Here is a 22,442-nt window from a genome sequence, read left to right as displayed (position 1 = left end):
GGACAAACCTCTCCTCATGAGCTAGCTTTTGGGGTTGAGTTAGGCCCAGGTGTCATATCTTTACATGGTATTAGAGCCAGACTCATTTCAATTTGTTGTTCACCGATGATGGCCCCCATTTAGAAGTGTTCACGCTCCAGTTGAGGTTTGGGTGTGCGGGGGAGTGTTACGATGTCCCACATCGGTAGAGGGATGAAAATTTTGTCTCCTTATATGGACTTGGACAAACCTCTCCTTATGAGCTAGCTTTTGGGGTTTATTTAGACCCAGGTGTCATATCTTTAGAAAGGTTGTGTCTACTCATTGATTATTTCTTCTATGTTTAAATATATTTTGGGTATATGTTGTATGGAAACATGCATAGTGAAACTTATATTTTAACATGATTGTGGGGTCTGGGTTGTTTGATGTAGCAAAGAAAACGCAGTAGAAGTTGTTTGGATCTTGTTTTGACTCATTTGTATTTTATTTTGTTTTTTTAAGTTTTTACTAGTGGTTGTAAATTTATGTAGACTTGAGGGTTGACTTGTTTTATATACCAAATGAACCCCGTGGGGTGTAGGAGCAATAAATATGACTAGCTATTATCAGAATTATTGGAAGTGATCACATTTTGTGTTGTACAGAAAGGGATATCTACAATAAATAAACAATGACGATCACGTTAAGTGGTTGGGGGTTGGATATAACTCCAGTAACTCCACTTTTCCTCTTAATTTGATGTGCATTACTGACCTAATTGGCGTTGACATGTTAAATCTTGCAGCTCTACCCCCACCTCGTCTCCTTCTAAGCAGGAGTGATGAAGGTGGAGGGGAGAGGAGATAGAGACGGATTCAGAATTGTAAATGAACACTGTTGAATGCCTTAGGTACTTTTATAGTTACGCCTTTGTGCAATTTATACAAATTTAACATAAACATGTATATTAAATATATATCTTGAATTATACCTACATTTGAAGGTGATCATTGATTGTAAAGTAGGGGCAAGGCAACGACGTTTAGAGTTAAATTTGAGTCACCCAGTTTGGTAGGCAGCCTATATAGCATGCATTTATTGGCCAGCAAAATTTGTTTGTAATTCATTCATTTGCTTTTATGTACATATATATATAACAATATTTATGTGGCAATATATGCTGAGACTGCCATTAAATGGTAGCTTCTACAGCCATACTGGTAAGTTTAGTTGCTTTTTTCTTTTTCTATCTTTAGGCCTTTATTGCCGGACCACAACATTTGTGTATTTGTTGTCTTCCAAGTGTACATGTTAATTACTATATGTTGATAGGAATTAACAAGTAGCAGAAAACTTGATAATCGTAACTAAAGTAATGTATGTGGAAGAGAGGACAATGACCAAATCCAAGGAGTGTTGCGTGACGGGATGCATAAAATCTATCCATCCTTCATTAATATTTTGAGTTCGAGTTCAGAGTAGGACTACTTACATGAATATGAAGTAGGCAGGTTAGTGAATTTTGAATATCAGACAGTTGTACCGTGAAAAAGAGAAACAATATCGTGATAAGCTTTTGGTATAGACTATTTCAAGAAGTTGGTTATTTTTAGTTGTTGATTTTGGCTAGAATTGAAAGGAAAATAAAGATGTTATCGACGCAAGAATTAGGAAATGGGATAAAGTTATTTACACTTTAAAAAGGGATATGAAAATTTTAAAAAATTTGGATTATAATAAAATTTATTTACGGTGTTGTAGAAGATAGTACGATTTGTCTTCAACTTTCTAAAAAGGTTTCTTAAGTAGAGGAACACAAAAAGGTAAGATAAAATAAAACATTTCAGCATAATGCCAAAATTAATTAATTAAGAGAACTCCTATAGTCTAATTCTACTCTTCTTTTTGTTAATATAATTAAAGGTATATTCAGTACGAAGAAAGTGTGATAGATTTTTCTGTGTTCACTTTTATCAAAAATATTTTTTTTAGAAATACAAAAATTTTAAAAATAAACTTCATAAGTAATAGATTACCCTCCAACACTCTTATCTCCCCCTTCACACCGTAGCCTCCGTCCTTATCCTTATTTTTATCTAGATTATATACAACTATTTAGAATAGTACTAATATTTTTTATTTAAAACCAAACACCGAAAAATAAATAAAAAATTTACTTATTTTTATAAAAAATATTTTTCCATCGTACTAAACACACCTACAATAACAACACATCCCCAATATTAAATATTTTTTTATAGTACTATATATCTTATATGGAATAATTATTTAGCTCTGTACTTATCTATGTGAGTAGTAACTAGAATTGGTCCTGTATGGGTGGCTAAATTTAAATGGTCAATTGTGGCGGGGTAGTATTGATGGTTCAAATTCAATATGCATGGTTGGGACAGACTCCTAACCCATATACTAGTATATATACTGACAAAATGAATTTAATTTTCAGTGATTTTTTAGTATATATAAATAATATTATCCGTCAGGTCAAGCTTGACTAATTTAAATTAACGTTGCTCTCAAATTTGACTACGTATTCTTTAGATTGGACACATGATGACAGTAGGTAAAAGTTAAAAACCACACGTAAAAGTTTAACTCCTTAAGCAAGAAATTAAAGGGCTATTAATTTAATATAAATAATCAGGTTTCGTGTAATCAAATATGTTCTCGATATGTCTAATGAGTGATCTAACAAATAATATTGTAGAAAATTTACGTAACTAATGAAGTGATGTTCAAGTAGATATTATGAAGGATTTAACCTTTACCACGTTAAATATTTTGTATCTGATTAATAAAATTTGTCAACATTATGTTCGGGGACGGAACTAGCTTATAATTATGGGGTTCATCTGAACTCACTTTGGCATATTATTTATACATAATTAAAATTATTATATATATATATTGAAAGGGAGGGGTAGATGTTGAACCCTCTTCAGCAACTTAGTATGTTCATTTTTTCAAATTTTGACCCATCACTAATTTCATTACAAATCTATCATGAATATGTAACAAAGTCATTATTTGATTACAATTTTTTTTAAAGATGAGCAACTACGTGATGACCGAGATTTATTATAGGTCCGTCACAATTCTTTATGAGATTGAAAATGTCATTATTTCTTTCTTCTAGGCCAAAATAATGAATTTTGAAGCTTCATTCATAGTAAATTCAATGATTAATGAAAGTTATGTAATGTCAGTCATTCTAATTATTTTCATTTTGAATTGTTTGATGGGTTGTTGTCACTTTTTTCACATTTTGAATGAATTGTTTCTTTTATTTTTGTCTATGATTAATAACAAATCAAACCGAACCGAAACCGATAACAATCAAATCGATAAATATATATTATATTTGATTTGATTTTGATAATTTTAAAATCGATTAAGTTGATTTGATTTTGATTTTAACCAATAACCGACCTGAACACTCTAAGTTACATCTTCAAGTGCCACGTATATGTCTCATTTTTGGAGTTTTTAGCTATGAGTGGAATTTCTTAATTAATGTCAATTATCTCACTACTCCTTGTAGTCGCTTCGTCCACTTTTACTTTATTGTATTAAAAAATAAATATTAATTTTTATTTAATTTGATAAATTTAAAATATTTGATTGTTTTATTTTTATATCGCTATTATTAAGTATTACTTATTTTTTAATATATAAATTATTTATAATAATTAATAGTAAAATAAAATTATTTTTCAAAAAAATATATCAAATACAATAAGCAGAAATAAATATGTAGACTAACACTTTTGTATACGTGTAACGTAGGCATGTGTAGAAGATGTAACATTAATAAAAGTAGGCAAATTTTATTTCGATACTTTGTCGCTTGTATTCAATGATGAAAGAAAAATGATACATCGGTTCATAAACTTTTATTCTTTTTTCCTATTGGTTGATTTTTCTGTTGTTTTCAGCTCCTGTCATTTTCCAAATTAACTTCTCTAACCCTAAAAGTTGAAAAACAATATGGTGCATTTATCTTTTTTTCAATTTTAAAATTATTATTATTATCATCATCATTATTATTTTTATTATTATTATTATTAATAATTAATGTTAGTCGCGAGTGATAATTGTAGCAAACTATAGTTATAATGACTAATTAAATAGTATAAATTTACTTAACCGCGTAATTTCTCCTCATTATTATGCATGTCTTCTAGAAGCTGATAAAATAAACTACTGAAGAAAAAAAGTATCAACGAGAAAAAAACACGGAATTATTTTTAGCAACTTGTGTTTATTGTGGAGTAAGAATATTAAATAAAAAGGGGAAGAAAGCTAATGAATTAATAAGGATAAGGAATTTAATAATCCTGAGTTGAATATTGATGGGAATAATTGATTAGGGTTGGCGATCAGTACCTAGCGCATTCAAGTTTCACAACAGAAAGAAGCAAATATTGTAACTTATTCAATCTGTACCAAAAAAAATAATATTACTTATATTCATTTCGAATTATTTGTCGTGGTTTTTAAAAATAGTTATCTCAAATTATCTATCATTGAACCCTTTAGTAATTGTTTTTGAAGACTAGGCACACTTTAATTATGGGTTGATGATACATAAATATAATAAATATTCAATAAAAAGAGATTATATCTTAAGATATAAATAAGGATAAGATAGTTAAAATCCTTCTTTATAAATAATTACTTCCTCAGACTTCTACTTATATATCCCCTATTTCAAAAAATAGATTTTTACTTTCATATGTTACTTTAATTAGATAAAACAAGAATTTTTTTTTCTCCATATTATTTATCCTGAATAATTTCTAAGATTTAATACTACGTATCAATCCATAAGGGGAATATGGTAAAAAAATTCTATATATCAAGTAAAAATAAACGAAAATAATACTATTTTTTAAGAAGTGTGTAAAAGATAATTTGTAACGGGAGAGTAATTAGCTTGTCAGAGCTCAGAAAAATTATGCATCATAAATATTCCTATCAATTAAGTCAATGGTAGAGAGTTGGTGGACTTGTTGATAACTTATTCGTCGCACAAAAATATTTACCGCTTGTACGATTTGTTGTTGGTCAAAATAATTACTACCCCTATAATAATGGAAGACAAGTTTTTTTCTTTTGAGAAAATTTATTTATGTTTCAATTTGGTAATTATAAGCTCTTTAAGCAAGTATTATTTTAATCCAAAAACCATACTACCATACAGTATTGACAAGTGTTTTAAGTAGATTTTTTTTTTTTAATTCAGTGAATATTATCTAGTCATATGGCCAGCTTTTATATGGTCCAATTTTTGCAATTTGAAACTTTATCACAACAAAAATACAGAAATAGGAATATTACAATTAGAAACACTATTGTGGACTACGACAAGTCAAGATGGTGTTTAAATGAGACACACTTAATTAGTCATCTCTATATACAATTTTTTCTTTAATTCTTTCTTTTGATTCAGTGGTTCAAATCTGAATATTCATTTTTTAATTTAACCAAATAGTACCGGAAATGGAAGGAATAAAAAGAAATTAAGGTTGGACCAGCACTTTAGAGTTTAGGTAATTTATTTGGCTAAATTTTGAAGAGCAAATAATTAAGGTAATCAAATTACATACACGTGTCACACAAACATATGCGCCACTAATATTTGTACTTGAAAAAAATACTTTATAGATAGTACTTTTAAGTTTTAAGTAAAGAGGAGCTACTTTTTAACCAAATAATTACTCAAATGAAGTGCTTTATTTAGCTACCATATTACCAGCAACGGAAGGAGTTGCTCCTAGAGGTATCGGGATGGAGCTTTGGATATGGAGAAATTTTTAGTAGAGAGTGCTTCCCCACGAATGAGATCTTAATACAAATTCAAAATAGTCGGACTCCTATACACATATCGAACAAAACCAAAAATGAAAAGGTACCCTATTCTTAATTAGAAGCAACCATAAAGCTATTTAGGTACTTCAATTGTTTTTTCTTTTTCTCGACTTTTATTACCAAATGACGTCCAAAATAGATAAATCATATCCACCACAAATGTACTAGTATTGTATTGTACTAACTAATAAAAGCAAAACCAAGTTTAAAATAAATAACAACAATTAAATAGGGTCTGAGTTTTATTTTTGTACCATACCATGGGAACTATATGGTCCAAAAACAATTAATTGTCACTAATCATTGCATTTATTTTTTTAATAAAAATCAAGTTTAAAATAAATAATAACAACTAAATAGGTAGGATCTGAGTTTTATTTTTGTACCATACCATGGGAACTATATGCTCCAAAAACAATTAATTGTAACAAATCATTGCATTTTTTTTTAAATAAAAAAAAGGTGGATATTATATTGTTAGCTCAATAGATTAATGGGTAGCTGTAGAGAATTAAATACTGGGAGGGTAGTGGTCACAACCCCAACTTACAACTACCCCAACTGTACGTCTACATTTTGCTTCAATCTGTAATTAACCTTGATTGCAATTAATGGTAATCTGTCATTATCAAACCTTGACATATAATTTAGTCTTATTTGAGGGCCAAAATGCTTCTAATATCAAATTTTATAAATAGGAAAGTAACTTGACGTTATCTTCCAATATACTGAAAAATCAATAATTTATAAGTATATATTTTCCTCAATCCTTTTGATCTAATTTTTGGACCGTATTCAATAGTGAAAAATAATAAATAAATAAATAAATACAGTACATAAAAAAAACATACCAGATCATGTATGGTTATGCATGTCTGGAATTTCTAAAGCTTTGATAATTAGAGAGTTAATGCTACACAGCAATTTGTTCACTGCTCATTTTGCAAATGTGGAAAGCATCGACACATTCATAACTGTATTTTTCAATGTTTTCGCTTATAGCAAGGGGTAATAACAAAATTAGCGCAATAAAATATGACCCGTCTAATTCGTTTAAATTTGAGCTGATTATTAACCTGCTTAAAATATGATCGGTCTAATCTATTTAAATTTGGGCTGTTTATTAACCTGCTTAATTTTCACTATTAGTTTAACGCATAAATTTTGGGTTGATATATAGTCCAAATTGAACTATGAGAAATTTTGACAAAATATTAAGTATTATTTTTACTTGATATGTTATATATAAATAATATATATATTTTTTAGTTTTATTACGTATTAAAAAAAATATATAATAGAATAAATAAATAAACCACAACTGGGTTTAGGTTATGACCCGCTTTTAGCCAATTTCCATTTAAGTATCTTTTGGGCAGATCAATAACATGTTCATTTATTAATTTAGCTCATTTTGATCGGTTCAAATTTAATCCAACTCGCCTATTCGATACCTCTACTAACTTATAGTCCACAAGGAACGAGTTCTTTATTAAATAAAAAAAGTACAAAAAAGGAAGAAGGAAGAAGAAGGAGGTTGAAGTTAGAGCATCTAACCTTGAATTACAAGATTATGAATATGATTGTGGTTTATTCCTTCAGCCTTAAGCCTTGTCTTATTAATTCCCATTTTATTTATAATAGAATAAAAATGAAACTATTCTGGCCAAATTATCCATTAGTATTAATTTTATCTTCTTTCTTGAGTCACTAATTGATTAAGTCATGTGATCTTGGGTCATTTTCACTTTAAAACAATCACAAGCACATCTTCCTTCTCTATTTGCTGCTTCAAAATATCTTAAAGAATGACTCAATATATATGTATATATGATACTAGGAGATCGGTACACTAAAGCTCACGCTATATGCAAGGTTCAGAGAAAGACCCGATCACAAAGGTTTATTATACGCAGCCTTACATTGCATTTCTGTAATGTATATATGATAATACGCTAAAAAATCAGACATTTAAACTAGATATTTATCCGTTTTAAAAAAAAAGATTTTTGCACACCCTTTAAATGAGACGCTCAATAATCTTTAATCATAAGAGTACTTGTCTAAATTAAACTATACGTACCTGTTATCTCCTTATACTTAATTGACACTACACTAATTCGAACTACAACGATAGAATTAGGGGAGAAATTACTAGATTTTATTTTTTCTATAACGACAAATATTTCAAAATAAATAGATTCTTGAAACCAGGAGGACTAATAAGGAACTCATTTTTATCTCACACTACAAATCAAACATAATGTGTAAATTAAAGTTCTTGATGTATGTCACGAACTTTAATGTTATCCTCAGTATCAAATAAGTTTGATTAATTTTCATTATTTAAGATGATATATCGATCAGAATACTCTAGTAGCAATTGAAACTTGAAACACAAACTTTTCTTTAATCAATTACACACGATAGAGTAAACTTTTGGTTCTTAAAGCATAGTTTTACCAATTTTAACAAAAAATTACGAAAATGACGAATATTATTTCTTTAGGAAAAAAAATGGACCACCAAAGAATGTGGTGCAGTAAAAAGGTTTGCACTTTTTTTAACTAGAGATCTCAAGTTTCGAGCCTTAAGTATGAAAAAATCTTTGATAAGAAGCGCTTTCCTTTGAACGCGCTGCGAAACAAAAAAAAAAAAAGACAAGACAAATGAAAAAACTCCAGCTAAGAGGAAGTTGTGTGACATGACATTTGTTCATTAATTCCTCTCATCTGCCCCTCCATTCATTTAATTTCTTTGCCCCTCACATTTTACTCTTTAAATTCCCACCAATCTTCCCTTTCTATTGTCTTAGCTACAATCAAACAATTTCCCTCCTTTTATTTTCTTTAAAAAAATAAAAAATTCTCTCAGTTTTTTTTTTTTGTTTGTGAAAATGCCAGAACCAGTCCCAAATTTCTCTAACTCTGTTAAGCTGAAATATGTGAAACTTGGTTACCAATACCTTGTTAATAATTTTCTTACTTTCTTGATTGTTCCCATAATGGCTGCTCTCATTATTCAGGTACTAAAATTAGGCCCTGAAGAAATTCTAAGTATTTGGAATTCACTTCACTTTGATCTCCTCCAAATCCTCTGTTCTTCATTCCTCATCGTTTTCATAGCCACAGTTTACTTCATGTCAAAACCAAGATCCATTTACTTAGTAGATTACTCATGTTACAAAGCCCCTGTTACATGCAGAGTACCCTTTTCAACTTTCATGGAACATTCACGTTTAATCTTGAAAGACAATCCAAAAAGTGTTGAATTTCAAATGCGAATTCTTGAAAGGTCAGGTCTTGGTGAGGAAACATGTTTGCCACCAGCAATTCATTATATCCCTCCAACACCAACAATGGAAACTGCTAGAAATGAAGCTGAAGTTGTTATATTCTCTGCTATTGATGACTTGATGCAGAAAACAGGACTTAAGCCTAAAGATATCGATATTCTTATCGTTAACTGTAGCTTGTTTTCTCCAACTCCATCTTTATCTGCTATGGTTGTTAATAAGTACAAGTTGAGAAGTAACATAAAAAGTTACAATCTTTCTGGTATGGGATGTAGTGCTGGTTTAATTTCAATTGATTTGGCTAGAGATCTTCTTCAAGTTGTACCAAATTCATGTGCTTTAGTTGTAAGTACTGAAATTATCACTCCTAATTATTATCAAGGCTCAGAAAGAGCAATGTTACTTCCAAATTGTTTGTTCAGAATGGGTGGTGCTGCTATACTTTTGTCTAACAAGAGAAAAGATAGTAGAAGAGCAAAGTACAGATTAATGCATGTGGTGAGAACACATAAAGGTGCTGATGATAAGGCATTTAAATGTGTTTTTCAACAAGAAGATCCACAAGGAAAAGTTGGTATTAATCTATCAAAAGATCTTATGGTTATAGCAGGGGAAGCTTTGAAATCGAATATTACTACTATCGGTCCGTTGGTTCTTCCAGCATCAGAGCAGCTTCTTTTCTTGTTCACTCTTATTGGAAGGAAGATTTTTAATCCCAAATGGAAAGCTTATATTCCTGATTTCAAACAAGCGTTCGAACATTTTTGCATCCATGCTGGTGGAAGAGCTGTTATTGATGAGCTTCAGAAGAATCTTCAGTTATCTGCTGAACATGTTGAGGCTTCAAGAATGACTCTGCACAAATTTGGTAACCACACTCTTCACTTTATTATATTATGTTTCAACACAAGTATATATGTCGTAATATTTTGAGTTTATTGGTTTTGGATACTTAAAAGGACAACTTAAAGTATCTAGGATCTGTCAAATCTATAAGCAGAACTGTAACTCTACTCCTTGTTTGTCTATGACTGATTCTTTTTCAAGGGCGAATGATCACAACGGTTAGATTTTGAGCGATATGTTTTATATTATGTCTGAACAGGTAACACATCATCGTCTTCACTATGGTATGAGATGAGTTACATCGAGGCGAAAGGAAGGATGAAAAAAGGTGACAGAATATGGCAAATAGCATTTGGAAGTGGATTCAAGTGTAACAGTGCAGTTTGGAAGTGTAACCGCACAATCAAGACACCAACTGATGGACCATGGGATGATTGCATTGATAGGTACCCAGTGTTCATCCCAGAGATTGTGAAGCTGTAACTATTTTACATCTTACAAAGTTATATATTCAAAAATAATAATAAAAGAGGATATTAGGGGTGTTGTTAAATTGAGCAAGTTCGAGACTTTGTTAATTAAACTTCATTAGAAATTAAATGTGTGAGCTCTCAGACACGTGGATAATTCAATGTGCTCATCGGCGCTTGACTGTGGATCATCAGTTTTCATCTTTGTGGACAGCTGGAAAATGGTAGTTGGTCAAATGTCTGCAACATATATACCATTTGCATTTAGTTGTTAGGGTGTTTATTACTGTACGTCCAATGGAAAAACTGTATAATTATTTATTTTTCTCAACTACTACGAATTTATATCATGTACGCTACCCCCTCCTTTTTAGATCAACAGTTATAATTTGATGAATCGTATACACGAAAATAGAATGATAACTGTTTAATGAATTCATTGAAAGTTGTGCCCTTCTGCATTCTTGAAATTAGTCTTTTATAGTACCATTCATGCAAAGCTAATTTCAATTTTGATTCGATCGAACGTAAAAATAATAAATTCAGTTCAATCTGTTGTCGTTGTGTCGCAATGGTGGGGGAAGATGGATTAGCTGGCTAATTGACCATTGTATTCTACTTGCGCTCCATGCAAGTAGCATAGTATAGTAGTAATAAATACGAGCTATATTTAATTAGGTAGTTTTGTTTTTTATAAATTAAATATATGAGCTACGTGGCGGGCAGAACCACGTAACTCTACTTGATTATTCTCATTAATTAATTAACAAATGCTCTCACACGTTGTGAATGGCGCCGGCTAATTAACAAGTAGCTAGGCCAGGTGGCGGTGGAAATGTCATGTGTTTTAATTGATGGAATTTAGTTACGAACGGACAAGTAGAAGATGCTAAATTATTTGCTAAAATTAAGTTTCCATAAACATAAATACTCATGATACCATCGCAAAAGCTACTGAATATGCTCTTTTAATTGCTAAGAAAGATGTTGCTATTAAGCATACTATTAACCTAAAGTGGGAACCTCCATTACTTGGCCATTATAAACTCAATATTGATGGTTCCTCCTTAGGTAATCACGGTGTAGGGGGTATTGGAGTTATACGTAATAATAGAGGTGATTGTATACTAGGCTTCGTGAAGGGTATTCCAAATAGTACTAATACTTTGACATAATTATTAGCTCTTATGCAGGGACTTAAGATTGCAAAGGATAACAACTTGATGCCTTTGAAAATCTCCACAGACTCAATCGAGGTAATAAATTTTATTAACAATGACCACGAATCTTATAGCTCTATAATTTGTGAATGCATGTCATTGATGCAACTATTGAGAGATCTGAAACTCTCGCATACCTATAGAGAGCAAAACAAGGTAGCCGGCCTCTTAGCCAAGGAAGGGGCCAATAGGCGATTATTTGAGCGCACAAGAATTTTGCAAGTTCCTCCGATGTTCGCAAATGAGTCAGTTTGGACAGATATACTAGGAACTACTTATCCAAGGAAAATTTTGACTCATAATATGTTTGATAGCAACCAATGCTACAATATATACATGGAATAATACTATTTCCTTATTTTGTAATGACATTTAAGCTTTTTTGCTAATAATATTATCCAGTTAACCAAAAAAAAAGTAGATCCAAATAATACGTCATAAAAACATTCTAGGAATATCATCATATATTTTAGGGATAAGGGTCTGAAAAATATCCCAACTTTGGTCGAATTTGCTGTTGCGATACTAAACTTTCATGAGGACCTATTACCTCCCTAGACTATTTAATACCGTATTTTAAACATATATATTTGCCCACGTGAACATAAAAAATAATGCAAAATTATAAATAGTAATGTGTCCACGTGGGCACATATATACCTTTAAAATACACTATTAAATAGTTCAGGGGGTAAAAAAAATACGGTATTAAATAGTCTAGGGAGGTAATAGGTCCTCATGAAAGTTTAGTATCGCAACAGCAAATTCGACCAAAGTTGGGATATTTTTCAGACCCTTATCCCTAAAATATATGATGATATTCCTAGAATGTTTTTATGACGTATTATTTGGATCTACTTTTTTTTTGGTTAACTGGATAATATTATTAGCAAAAAAGCTTAAATGTCATTACAAAATAAGGAAATAGTATTATTCCATGTATATATTGTAGCATTGGTTGCTATCAAACATATTATGAGTCAAAATTTTCCTTGGATAAGTAGTTCCTAGTATATCTGTCCAAACTGACTCATTTGCGAACATCGGAGGAACTTGCAAAATTCTTGTGCGCTCAAATAATCGCCTATTGGCCCCTTCCTTGGCTAAGAGGCCGGCTACCTTGTTTTGCTCTCTATAGGTATGCGAGAGTTTCAGATCTCTCAATAGTTGCATCAATGACATGCATTCACAAATTATAGAGCTATAAGATTCGTGGTCATTGTTAATAAAATTTATTACCTCTATTGAGTCTGTGGAGATTTTCAAAGGCATCAAGTTGTTATCCTTTGCAATCTTAAGTCCCTGCATAAGAGCTAATAATTATGTCAAAGTATTAGTACTATTTGGAATACCCTTCACGAAGCCTAGTATACAATCACCTCTATTATTACGTATAACTCCAATACCCCCTACACCGTGATTACCTAAGGAGGAACCATCAATATTGAGTTTATAATGGCCAAGTAATGGAGGTTCCCACTTTAGGTTAATAGTATGCTTAATAGCAACATCTTTCTTAGCAATTAAAAGAGCATATTCAGTAGCTTTTGCGATGGTATCATGAGTATTTATGGGAGTCTTCTTCTTATTAAAGAGATTGTCATTTCTAGTTAACCAAATATGCCATAAGCAAAATGGAATTAGTTCTTTCCATGATAAGAAGTTGTTAAAGGGACTGTTCTTAATTAGATTCCAGGTGTTGGATGATTGTGTTCCAAAATAACTTTACATTACAACAATCATAAATTATATGGTTGATGGTTTCATTTGCAGTCTCGCAGAATGTGCAAACGGAAGACATATTCATGCCAATAAGGTTAAGATATTGGTTAGTAGGTAATCTGTTGTGGTGGAGGAGCCAAATGAAGAACTTAATTTTCCAAATCCAATTGAAGTTTTTGTTACTATTGTGAACAGTGCTATTCTCGTTCGAGTCCAAGAACGTGTAAACAAATTTCATTTCTCTTCTCTCTATTGTTTTCAAGTTCTTGTTTGGATTGAGAATATATGACATATTGTTAAAATTAATGGATAAAATTTAATTGACTAAAAAAAAATATTAACCATGATTTAGATAATTAATATTTTATATATTTGTTTTCAAGAATTTTAGTAACCCCAGAATAAGAATCGGATATTATCTTGTTCATAAATATATTTTAAATTTTTTCCCCTATCCATACTTTTTTTCCTTGCTCTATATATATCTTTCATTTTTATTTTTATTTTTGAATTGATAAAGTCTATATTTTAATTCCCTTGTGAGTTAATATTTTGAAATGGGGAAAAGAAAAGATGAAGAAAAATGTTAAGAAAGAAGTTCATTGTTGATGTATGGAAAAAATGTGGTATCGTATAAATTAATTTTGTCGAAGAAAAGGTAACGATGTTTTTTTTTTTGGAAAAAAAAAAAGAATTGGTTATCTAAATCTTGATTAGAGTCTTTTTAGTCAATTAAATTTTTGATTGTTCATTTAACTTATGTCATGTATTTTCAATCTAAATAAGAACTTGAAAAAAAATAAAGAGTAGAGAAATGAAGAGAAGCTCCATCGATCCATATTTTTACTGTAATATATGTTTTGTTTATGATACGAAAAATCGCTTAAAGATATATACTATTCGTCTTAATTATCATTTGTATGATATACTACTTCCACCATTCATGTTTGACTTGATTGACACATTTCTTAAACATCAATAAACAAAAGATAATTTTACTATATCATTCCTATTTACAATAAGTCATCTAATATTGAAGAGTGATTTAAAAATGATTAGTACTTAATAGTAAATTATTTCTTATAGACACTTTTATTTGGTTGAAAATAGTTGTTTGAAATGATGAAATGGCTATTTATATCATGTCTAATTTGCTAAAAGATACTAAAGTGGGGCTATTACCAAAGTTACATCTCTTTTTATGGGAAATCAAATCTCAAATGGTTCTTACTTAAGGCTTTTAGCCTGCTGAATAGCCCAGTTTCTAAACTCTTAATGGACTGACCCAAGCTTATTACAGGCCCAATATATTTGCTATCAAAATTCTACAATTTGAAGAATTTGGTCCTTACAGACTCACCTGAATTACCCTTCGGCTGATTCGGCTCCATTTGCTACTTTTTATTTGTCTACTTTGAACTTTGCACGCTTCATAAGACATATATTATTAATATGGATATTTTATCACAATATTATATCAATTGATGTATAATCTTAGGTCATGAACAATGAGTTGAGAAATAATTAATTAATGTTAAAAGTAAAACAAGAAAAAAATAATTATCTTTGATTTTTTGATATGTGAAATCTGACAGTAAAAATTAAAAATTATTTTAAAATACTGGACAAGTAAAAGTTAACAGAAAGAGTAATATTAAAACATGCATCCTAATGACTTGATGACTAAACACCCTCTACGTATAACTCAAAGGTTGTAAATTCGAGAAGCAAAAGGTGTGAACAGAAGAGGTAAAAAAAAAAAAAAAACTATAAAATAGTGGACTAAATTGAAGTCATATATTATGAAAATTTTATTACATTATTAGTAGAGAAAAGTCAAATACTTTAATTAATTTGCTATAATAGATAGTCCATCCGTTTCTCGATAAATCTATCATAATGTTGTTAATTCCTTTTTATATACTTTTGAAAATGTGTATCATAACATTGAAAAACATCTTAATTAACGACTCTTTTCTCTCGTTTTCAATCCCTCTTTCCGTCTTTGATGACATCTTTTCACCATCTTAACTTTCTTACCCCCAAAAAATCTTCCGTATCCATCATGCATTTCTACATCTATATTCTTTTTATCACTAAAGTTAACTCTTCTTTTACTTTTACTTTTACTTTTACTCTTAGTGTCATTTAATTTAATTTTTTTGTTATATATATATGGGCAACAAAAAGAATCGAATCACGAGTATCTATTATATACAGTCCTATCTTATATTTCTTTTAAAAGACTTGTTTACACAATTTGAATTTACAACTTCCTAATTACATGATGCAACTTTACCTGTTATTATGCACCATGTAAAGTAAAAAATAAAAAATAAAAATCCATTCCCTCTCTTCTTTTTTTCCTTGAACATCGACTCACTTTTTTTTTTTTTGCTTAATTATTCAAGAGTCGAAAGCTCATTGATCACAAAGTATACCTATTGAAAAAGATAAATCGCTTTCTATTGAGAAGTTTTTCATTTTCAAAGCTTGAATCAGATTATCAAAGACTTTAATTAAAAGTGCATTAGAAGTACTTTCGGCTATATATTCCACCACAACCTTTAGTGGTAACCGACTTACAATCTACATGCATTTATGCATATGTGGAACATATTCAGAATTAATGTGAACATATCTAAATTATAAAATGTGAACATATCTAAAATAATTTTGACTCTTTTGGTATCTGTACGGATTGTTATGATCAATTTAGTGAGACGCATCAATGTGTTTTGCATGGTTTAAATAACTAATTAAGGTCTAGAGGTGATGGTCTGAATTTTCCTCGAACCTTTCGGCTTTCGGTTATCCTTTTAATAAATATTTTAATTCATTTTATTCATTAATCTAATCTTTCAAGATTTTGGATAATCATGTAGTTTCTCATTTGACTCCTTTCCAAGATTTGGTAACCTTTAATTTAGAGCACATATTCAAATATATTCCACATCGATACGGTGCATGGAATTAAGATATTTACTTTGTTAGAAAGTTAAAAAAGTTCTCTCATTTTCTAGTGTGTTGGAAATATCGAATAATTGCCCTTTCAAACAAATAAGTCAAATATATGGATTGTGCTGCAATGATGCTGAAATTATTTCACTTTTAATTAGAGGTTTCGAATTTGAGTTCTAGGTATGGAGAAAATTCTATTGGGAGTCACCTCCAAATGAGCCCTTCCGTATACATTATCCGGATTTAATTGGAGCGCCAATACAAGCTCCTTGACACCGGGTGAAAAATAAAATAAAAAGACATACATATCCATAATGCACAATGTTATAGAAAAATAAATGGGAGTATTTTTCTTATAACTACGACATGGAAGATTGAAATATATAAACTCACAAAATGTTATGTTATAATCGGGCTTTGAAGCGTGAGTTAGATCTAAATCTATTTAATAGGCTTACTGTTTTTTTTCTCTCTATATATATATATATATATATATATATATATATATATATATATATATATATATATATATATATATATATATATATATATATATATATATATATATATATATATATATATATATATATATATATATATATATATATATATATATATATATATATATATATATATATATATATATATATATATATATATATATATATATATATATATATATATATATATATATATATATATATATATATATATATATATATATATATATATATATATATATATATATATATATATATATATATATATATATATATATATATATATATATATATATATATATATATATATATATATATATATATATATATATATATATATATATATATATATATATATATATATATATATATATATATATATATATATATATATATATATATATATATATTATATATATTGATCTGTTTGTTATATATATATATATATATATATATATATTGATCTGTTTGTTCAAATTTAACTTAACAAATAACATTTTGAATATAGTATTATGGTTAATTATTTTGCTTTCTTGGTATCAAAATGAATAATTGTGGGGGTAATGATGACGAGCATGTCATAATAGACACTGCATGCGATCTGATTCGATCTGAATCCATGTTCAAATTATTTTATTTCAAATTTAATTAGAATCCTATACTGGTGGAGAAAATAAAATTATTTTTGAGGGCAAGTTGCAAAATGGTGATAAATTTTAAAAAAAGAGATTGTGCCTCAAGCCCAAAAGTATCATGAAAAATGAACAAGAAGATATCTTTAATTAATAGGAGTCAAATCTTAGACGCCTAGCAAAGTCAAAGGGCATTTCTCTTTCCGCCTAAAGCTTATTAAAACTTTAATGATATATTAGGTGTGTGAATAAAGTCACATTAATATATATTTTTAAAATTTATCAATAAGGTTATATAATTGTGTATAGGTTTATTCTAATTTTGTGTGATTTTTTGAAAAAATCATATATAATTGACTTGTCTGTGAACTTTGATAGTCGATATATACACAATTAACTATTCACTAGTGTAGGTAGACAATCACTATTAAGAAAAAATTGTACCTGCCTTATTAAATAGTTGTTATTATCACAAAAAAGTAGGCATTACAGGTTTAATTTGGCTCGTAAAAACATCTGCCAAATTCTTTTAAATTTAAATTTAAATTTAATAGAGAAGAAGGATTCCAGCCAAAATTAGGGATGGGTCAAATCTTCAGAGCACTTAAGCTTAAATAATGAATATTTACTTAATCAACAAGCAATTAAACATATTTTTCAATATAATATAAAAGTAGAGAATGCACTAAAGGGCCAATGAAAGGGATATTTGAGAACCTTCCAAAATATACTTTAGAGGACGAGGTATTAATATGGGAAATTATGGCCCACTAATTAAAATACAATATTTTAGCACAAAGATGAGAAATAAATAAACCAAAGACTCAAAGTATGTTTAGATATTTGTTTTTAGTACTAATTAAAGTTCAATTAGAAATTATAAAATTAACTGATGAAAATATAATTAGTCAATTGATTAATCCTTGAATGAGTTATTGACCCACTTCAACTCAACTCATTCATCAAAAATATCAAAATAATTTTTTATTTGATATGTTATATGTATAATCATAACAAAGACTTTTTTATTAGTCACTGAATATTTGTATAAGAACAAATAAAGCAATTAGAACTTATTAGAAATTAGATGGATTAAGTTATAACTCGTATTTTGATCCATTTCAGCTTTAGTAACTTTTAAACATGTCAAATTATTAAAAACTCGCTTATTTATAAAGTCAATCCATTTTGACCAGCATAAATTCAATTCATTCCACTTATTTCACACTAACTTTGATATTACGAGCAATTCAACTTCTTCTTATTAAACAATTAATTAGCTAATAAAATAAAATAAAAAAACAACTCAAAAGAGGAGTTTCCATCAAATGACATCACAATTCACTCACTTCACTTTTGCACCATTTTGTGCGCATGAAGTTCTTTTAGGCCATATCTTCGGTCTTCCTATCTTTTTTCCTTTTAGCCAATACGTTAAATAACTCTTCATAAGTCTAATTTAATTAACAGAAAATAATTTGTTTTATTTTTAAACATCGAACAGAAAAAAGAAAAATAAAAGCACATCCTAATTCCTAGTGATCCTTTTTTTACCGTAACATTCTTTTTTCGTCAGATTTACTATTAACATTCAGTGCATGCATCAAACTATTCAAAGTAATAAATAAATGGGAAAAGACATAAATTCACCCCTGAATTTATATCGAAAAGTCAATTACACGCTTAAACTATTACAGCGATCTATTACACACATATACTACTAAAAAGTGAATTTATTTACTACCAGCGTTATATAATACCACTCTCACAATGGAAAGTGTATCTCACTTGCGCCACATTAATGCCATCTCACTGCCACATCAGATGCCATGTCAAATTTCAAATAAAATTATTTATCTCATTCAATTGTTTCTTCTTCCATGAACACCACCATGAAACCACTAACATTGCCATCATATTAATACCAAATCTATATATTTCACCATAAAAATCTAACAAGACAATATGAAATAACTCAGTAGTAAGTCTTTGAAACAAACCGTTCACCATCATAGAACAAAAAAATAACTTCCCAACAAATCTATAACAAAGCAAAACTGGAAGAGAAAATAAAAACTCCACTTCTGATCGACTTACATTTTCTCATCAAGTGCAGTGCGAAATGGTCAAGAGGGGTCTGTACATTGTTTATCCTAGGAAAGGGGAAACATGGGCCCTTTTCAAAGATTGGGATATTGGTTGGGGCTCTGATACCATGTTAAATTAGGTCTTAGGCCTAACTCAGCTGATGGCATGCCAAGATTCTATGCCCACATTAGGAAGGTACACAGTCCTGAATTTAAGGTGATGTTCTGTTGGCTTGAGGCTTCCCCTGAAGATCAAAGAGGCAGAGCTTGGGTCAGCGCAGAGTTGCTTGTTGGCTGTGGGAAATTTAGACGTGGGAGTACTGAATCCACTTCTGATCGACTTACATTTTCTCATCAAGTGCAGTGCGAAATGGTCAAGAGGGGTCTGTACATTGTTTATCCTAGGAAAGGGGAAACATGGGCCCTTTTCAAAGATTGGGATATTGGTTGGGGCTCTGATACCATGTTAAATTAGGTCTTAGGCCTAACTCACACCCCAAAAGCTAGCTCAACGGGAGGAGGATTGCCCAAGCCTTATAAGGAGTCCACTCATCTCATTAATCACCGATGTGGAACTTTTGTCATTCTTTAACAAAAACAATCAGAGTTTTCTCTTCAATTAAATAGATCTATCTGGAGATGTGAAATTACAACTATCAAAATTGCAGCTACTTAAAAATTCTTAAGTTGCAACTTTTTTTTTAAGCTTTGCAAGCTCATGTCTCACCACACCAACCACAAACTTCACCATCTACTAATAAACCCACCATCAAAATCACACTATCACTTTCTTTCCTACAAAAAGTATATCCATCACAAAATTTAATATTTACCTACAGATTCGTCATTATATTTTATTTTTTAAAATTAATCATCAATTTTATCAATCACTAACAAAATCGAATAGAAAAATTGGATATTATGAAAATGGTGAAATCAAATAATCATTAAAATAGAATATAATTAGAGGTGGGGGTGGGGGATAGAGGATTCAGGTGGAGATGGGGTGAGGTGGCGATGGGTGGATGGAAATCAGATTTGGAAAATAATGGGAAAAAAATAAAGAAGAAGAAAAGGGCGGGGATGCTGTGATGAAGAAGAAGAAGAAGAAGAGGAGGAGTAGGGGAGTGTGGGGGTATGGTTAGAAAGAAGATTTTGATTATTTTTTTACTTTATTTTTTATTTAACGTGTTTTTTTTTTTGACATGTCTGCTTTAGGGGAAAAAAAAAATCATTTTTGATTAATAAAGGTGTGTAATATGTCACTATAATAATTTAAGCGTGTAATTGACTTTTCGAAACAAGTTTAGAAGTGAATTTATGTTTTTTCGCTAAATAAATAAACACATGCTTTTTTACATATAAGGCTTATCTAATATAGTTAATGAATTTGTATTTGTACTTCAATTTATCACTAATTTATGATTTAAAATAAACATTGTTCAGTACAAACACGGTATTCGAGTTAATTTTTCTCGTTCTTAGGTGTATTAAGTAATATATTTTTGTTTTGTTTTTTTAGGAATCAATTCAGAACACGATTTCCTCCTCTTAAAAATTTAAGTTAATTAATATATCAAATTGGTAAATGTCTATGGATCAAATATTTAAAACCTCCTTTTTATGTCTAATAATACGATAACTAAAGCAAAGAAAATAGTACGATAACCGAAGTAAACAATAACTCAATATTCATCTCTTTTTATTTAAAGTCATATCTTCATTAAGTTCAGAGGCATATCTAGAGGGGTTCTGTGGGTTCACATGAACCCATGCTCCCCTCTCTAGATTATATATAGTAGTGTAAATTTTTTTAAAAAATATTTAAATATAGAGGTGTGAACCCACGTTAAAAATAACATATAATAATATGATGAAGATTGGGTGCACCTCTTTAAGCAAATATAGAAATTTTAAATCTTATATCTATCTTATTTTTGTTATTAACACCCCTCCAAGTGGTTATCGGTAGCACTTTTGGCGTTTCAATCAATTTTTTCTTTTATTTTTTTTGCTTTTTATCTTTCAAAATTTTTCAAATGTGTAACATTGAAAATTCCTAAATAAAATTAGCTTGGTATAATTTTTATATAATTAAATCAAATGTGTATATTAAAATTTAAAACTAGTAGTATTATATATGTTGGACCTATAATTTTTAAAGTTTAACGGTTAGTGTTAAGAATGTAAAGGTTAAACCGATTAAATTTATATCTTAGATGCATCTTTTCGTAATAATGCACCCATCCTTACGAAATCCTGAATACGCCTCTGATTAAGTTGTAGCTAAGAAAAAAATTTAAAATGGTAGAATCTAATCAACAATAGTTGTGTGAGATTTCATTCAATTTTTAACACTTGAATACGTAGGCCTAAATGCACACTTTTACTTTTCACTCTCCACCCCCACCAGTTCCCTCCCATCTGCCCACCCCTCCTCTATTTTTATTTTCTTCTTTTTCATTTTTTTAATTCTTCAAAAAATGAAAATGTGGAAAAAAAAAATTGGTAACCAAAGAAAAGTTAGCCCACCCCTCCTCTATTTATTTATTTTTATTTTTTTTAATTCTTCCAAAAATGGAAATGTGAAAAAAAAAACTGGTAACCAATAAAAGTTAAAATATAAATTGATTACCAAATTTTCACAGGAGTCTCTTTCACCATATAAATTGATTATCAAACTATTCCTATTTTTTTATATAACCGAAGAAAAGTTAAAATATAAAGATAATAAATCAAATGTTAGAAAATAAACGAGACTCACGCCGTAAAGTGGTGAATTTAAAAAATAGAGGAGTGGTGAGCAGATGAGAGGGAACTGGTGGGGGTGGAGAGTGAAAAGTAAAAGTGTGCATA

General features: G+C 29.6%; 1 protein-coding gene across 1 annotated transcript; it reads left to right on the top strand.

Moving 5' to 3' along the window:
- The first annotated feature begins 8,657 nt into the window (after positions 1-8,657).
- On the top strand, positions 8,658-10,920 carry CER6 (3-ketoacyl-CoA synthase 6). The gene is made up of 2 exons (XM_006363057.2): positions 8,658-10,016; positions 10,254-10,920. Exons 1-2 carry the CDS (start codon positions 8,750-8,752, stop codon positions 10,475-10,477), a joined length of 1,491 nt encoding a protein of 496 aa, XP_006363119.1. The 5' UTR covers positions 8,658-8,749; the 3' UTR covers positions 10,478-10,920.
- Positions 10,921-22,442: the final 11,522 nt, after the last annotated feature.

The sequence above is a fragment of the Solanum tuberosum genome, unplaced genomic scaffold (genome assembly GCF_000226075.1).
Source record: "Solanum tuberosum cultivar DM 1-3 516 R44 unplaced genomic scaffold, SolTub_3.0 scf00423, whole genome shotgun sequence".
Taxonomy (NCBI): Eukaryota; Viridiplantae; Streptophyta; class Magnoliopsida; order Solanales; family Solanaceae; genus Solanum; species Solanum tuberosum.
Note: the sequence above shows the minus strand (reverse complement) of the source record. Positions and strands in the feature narration are given on the sequence as shown.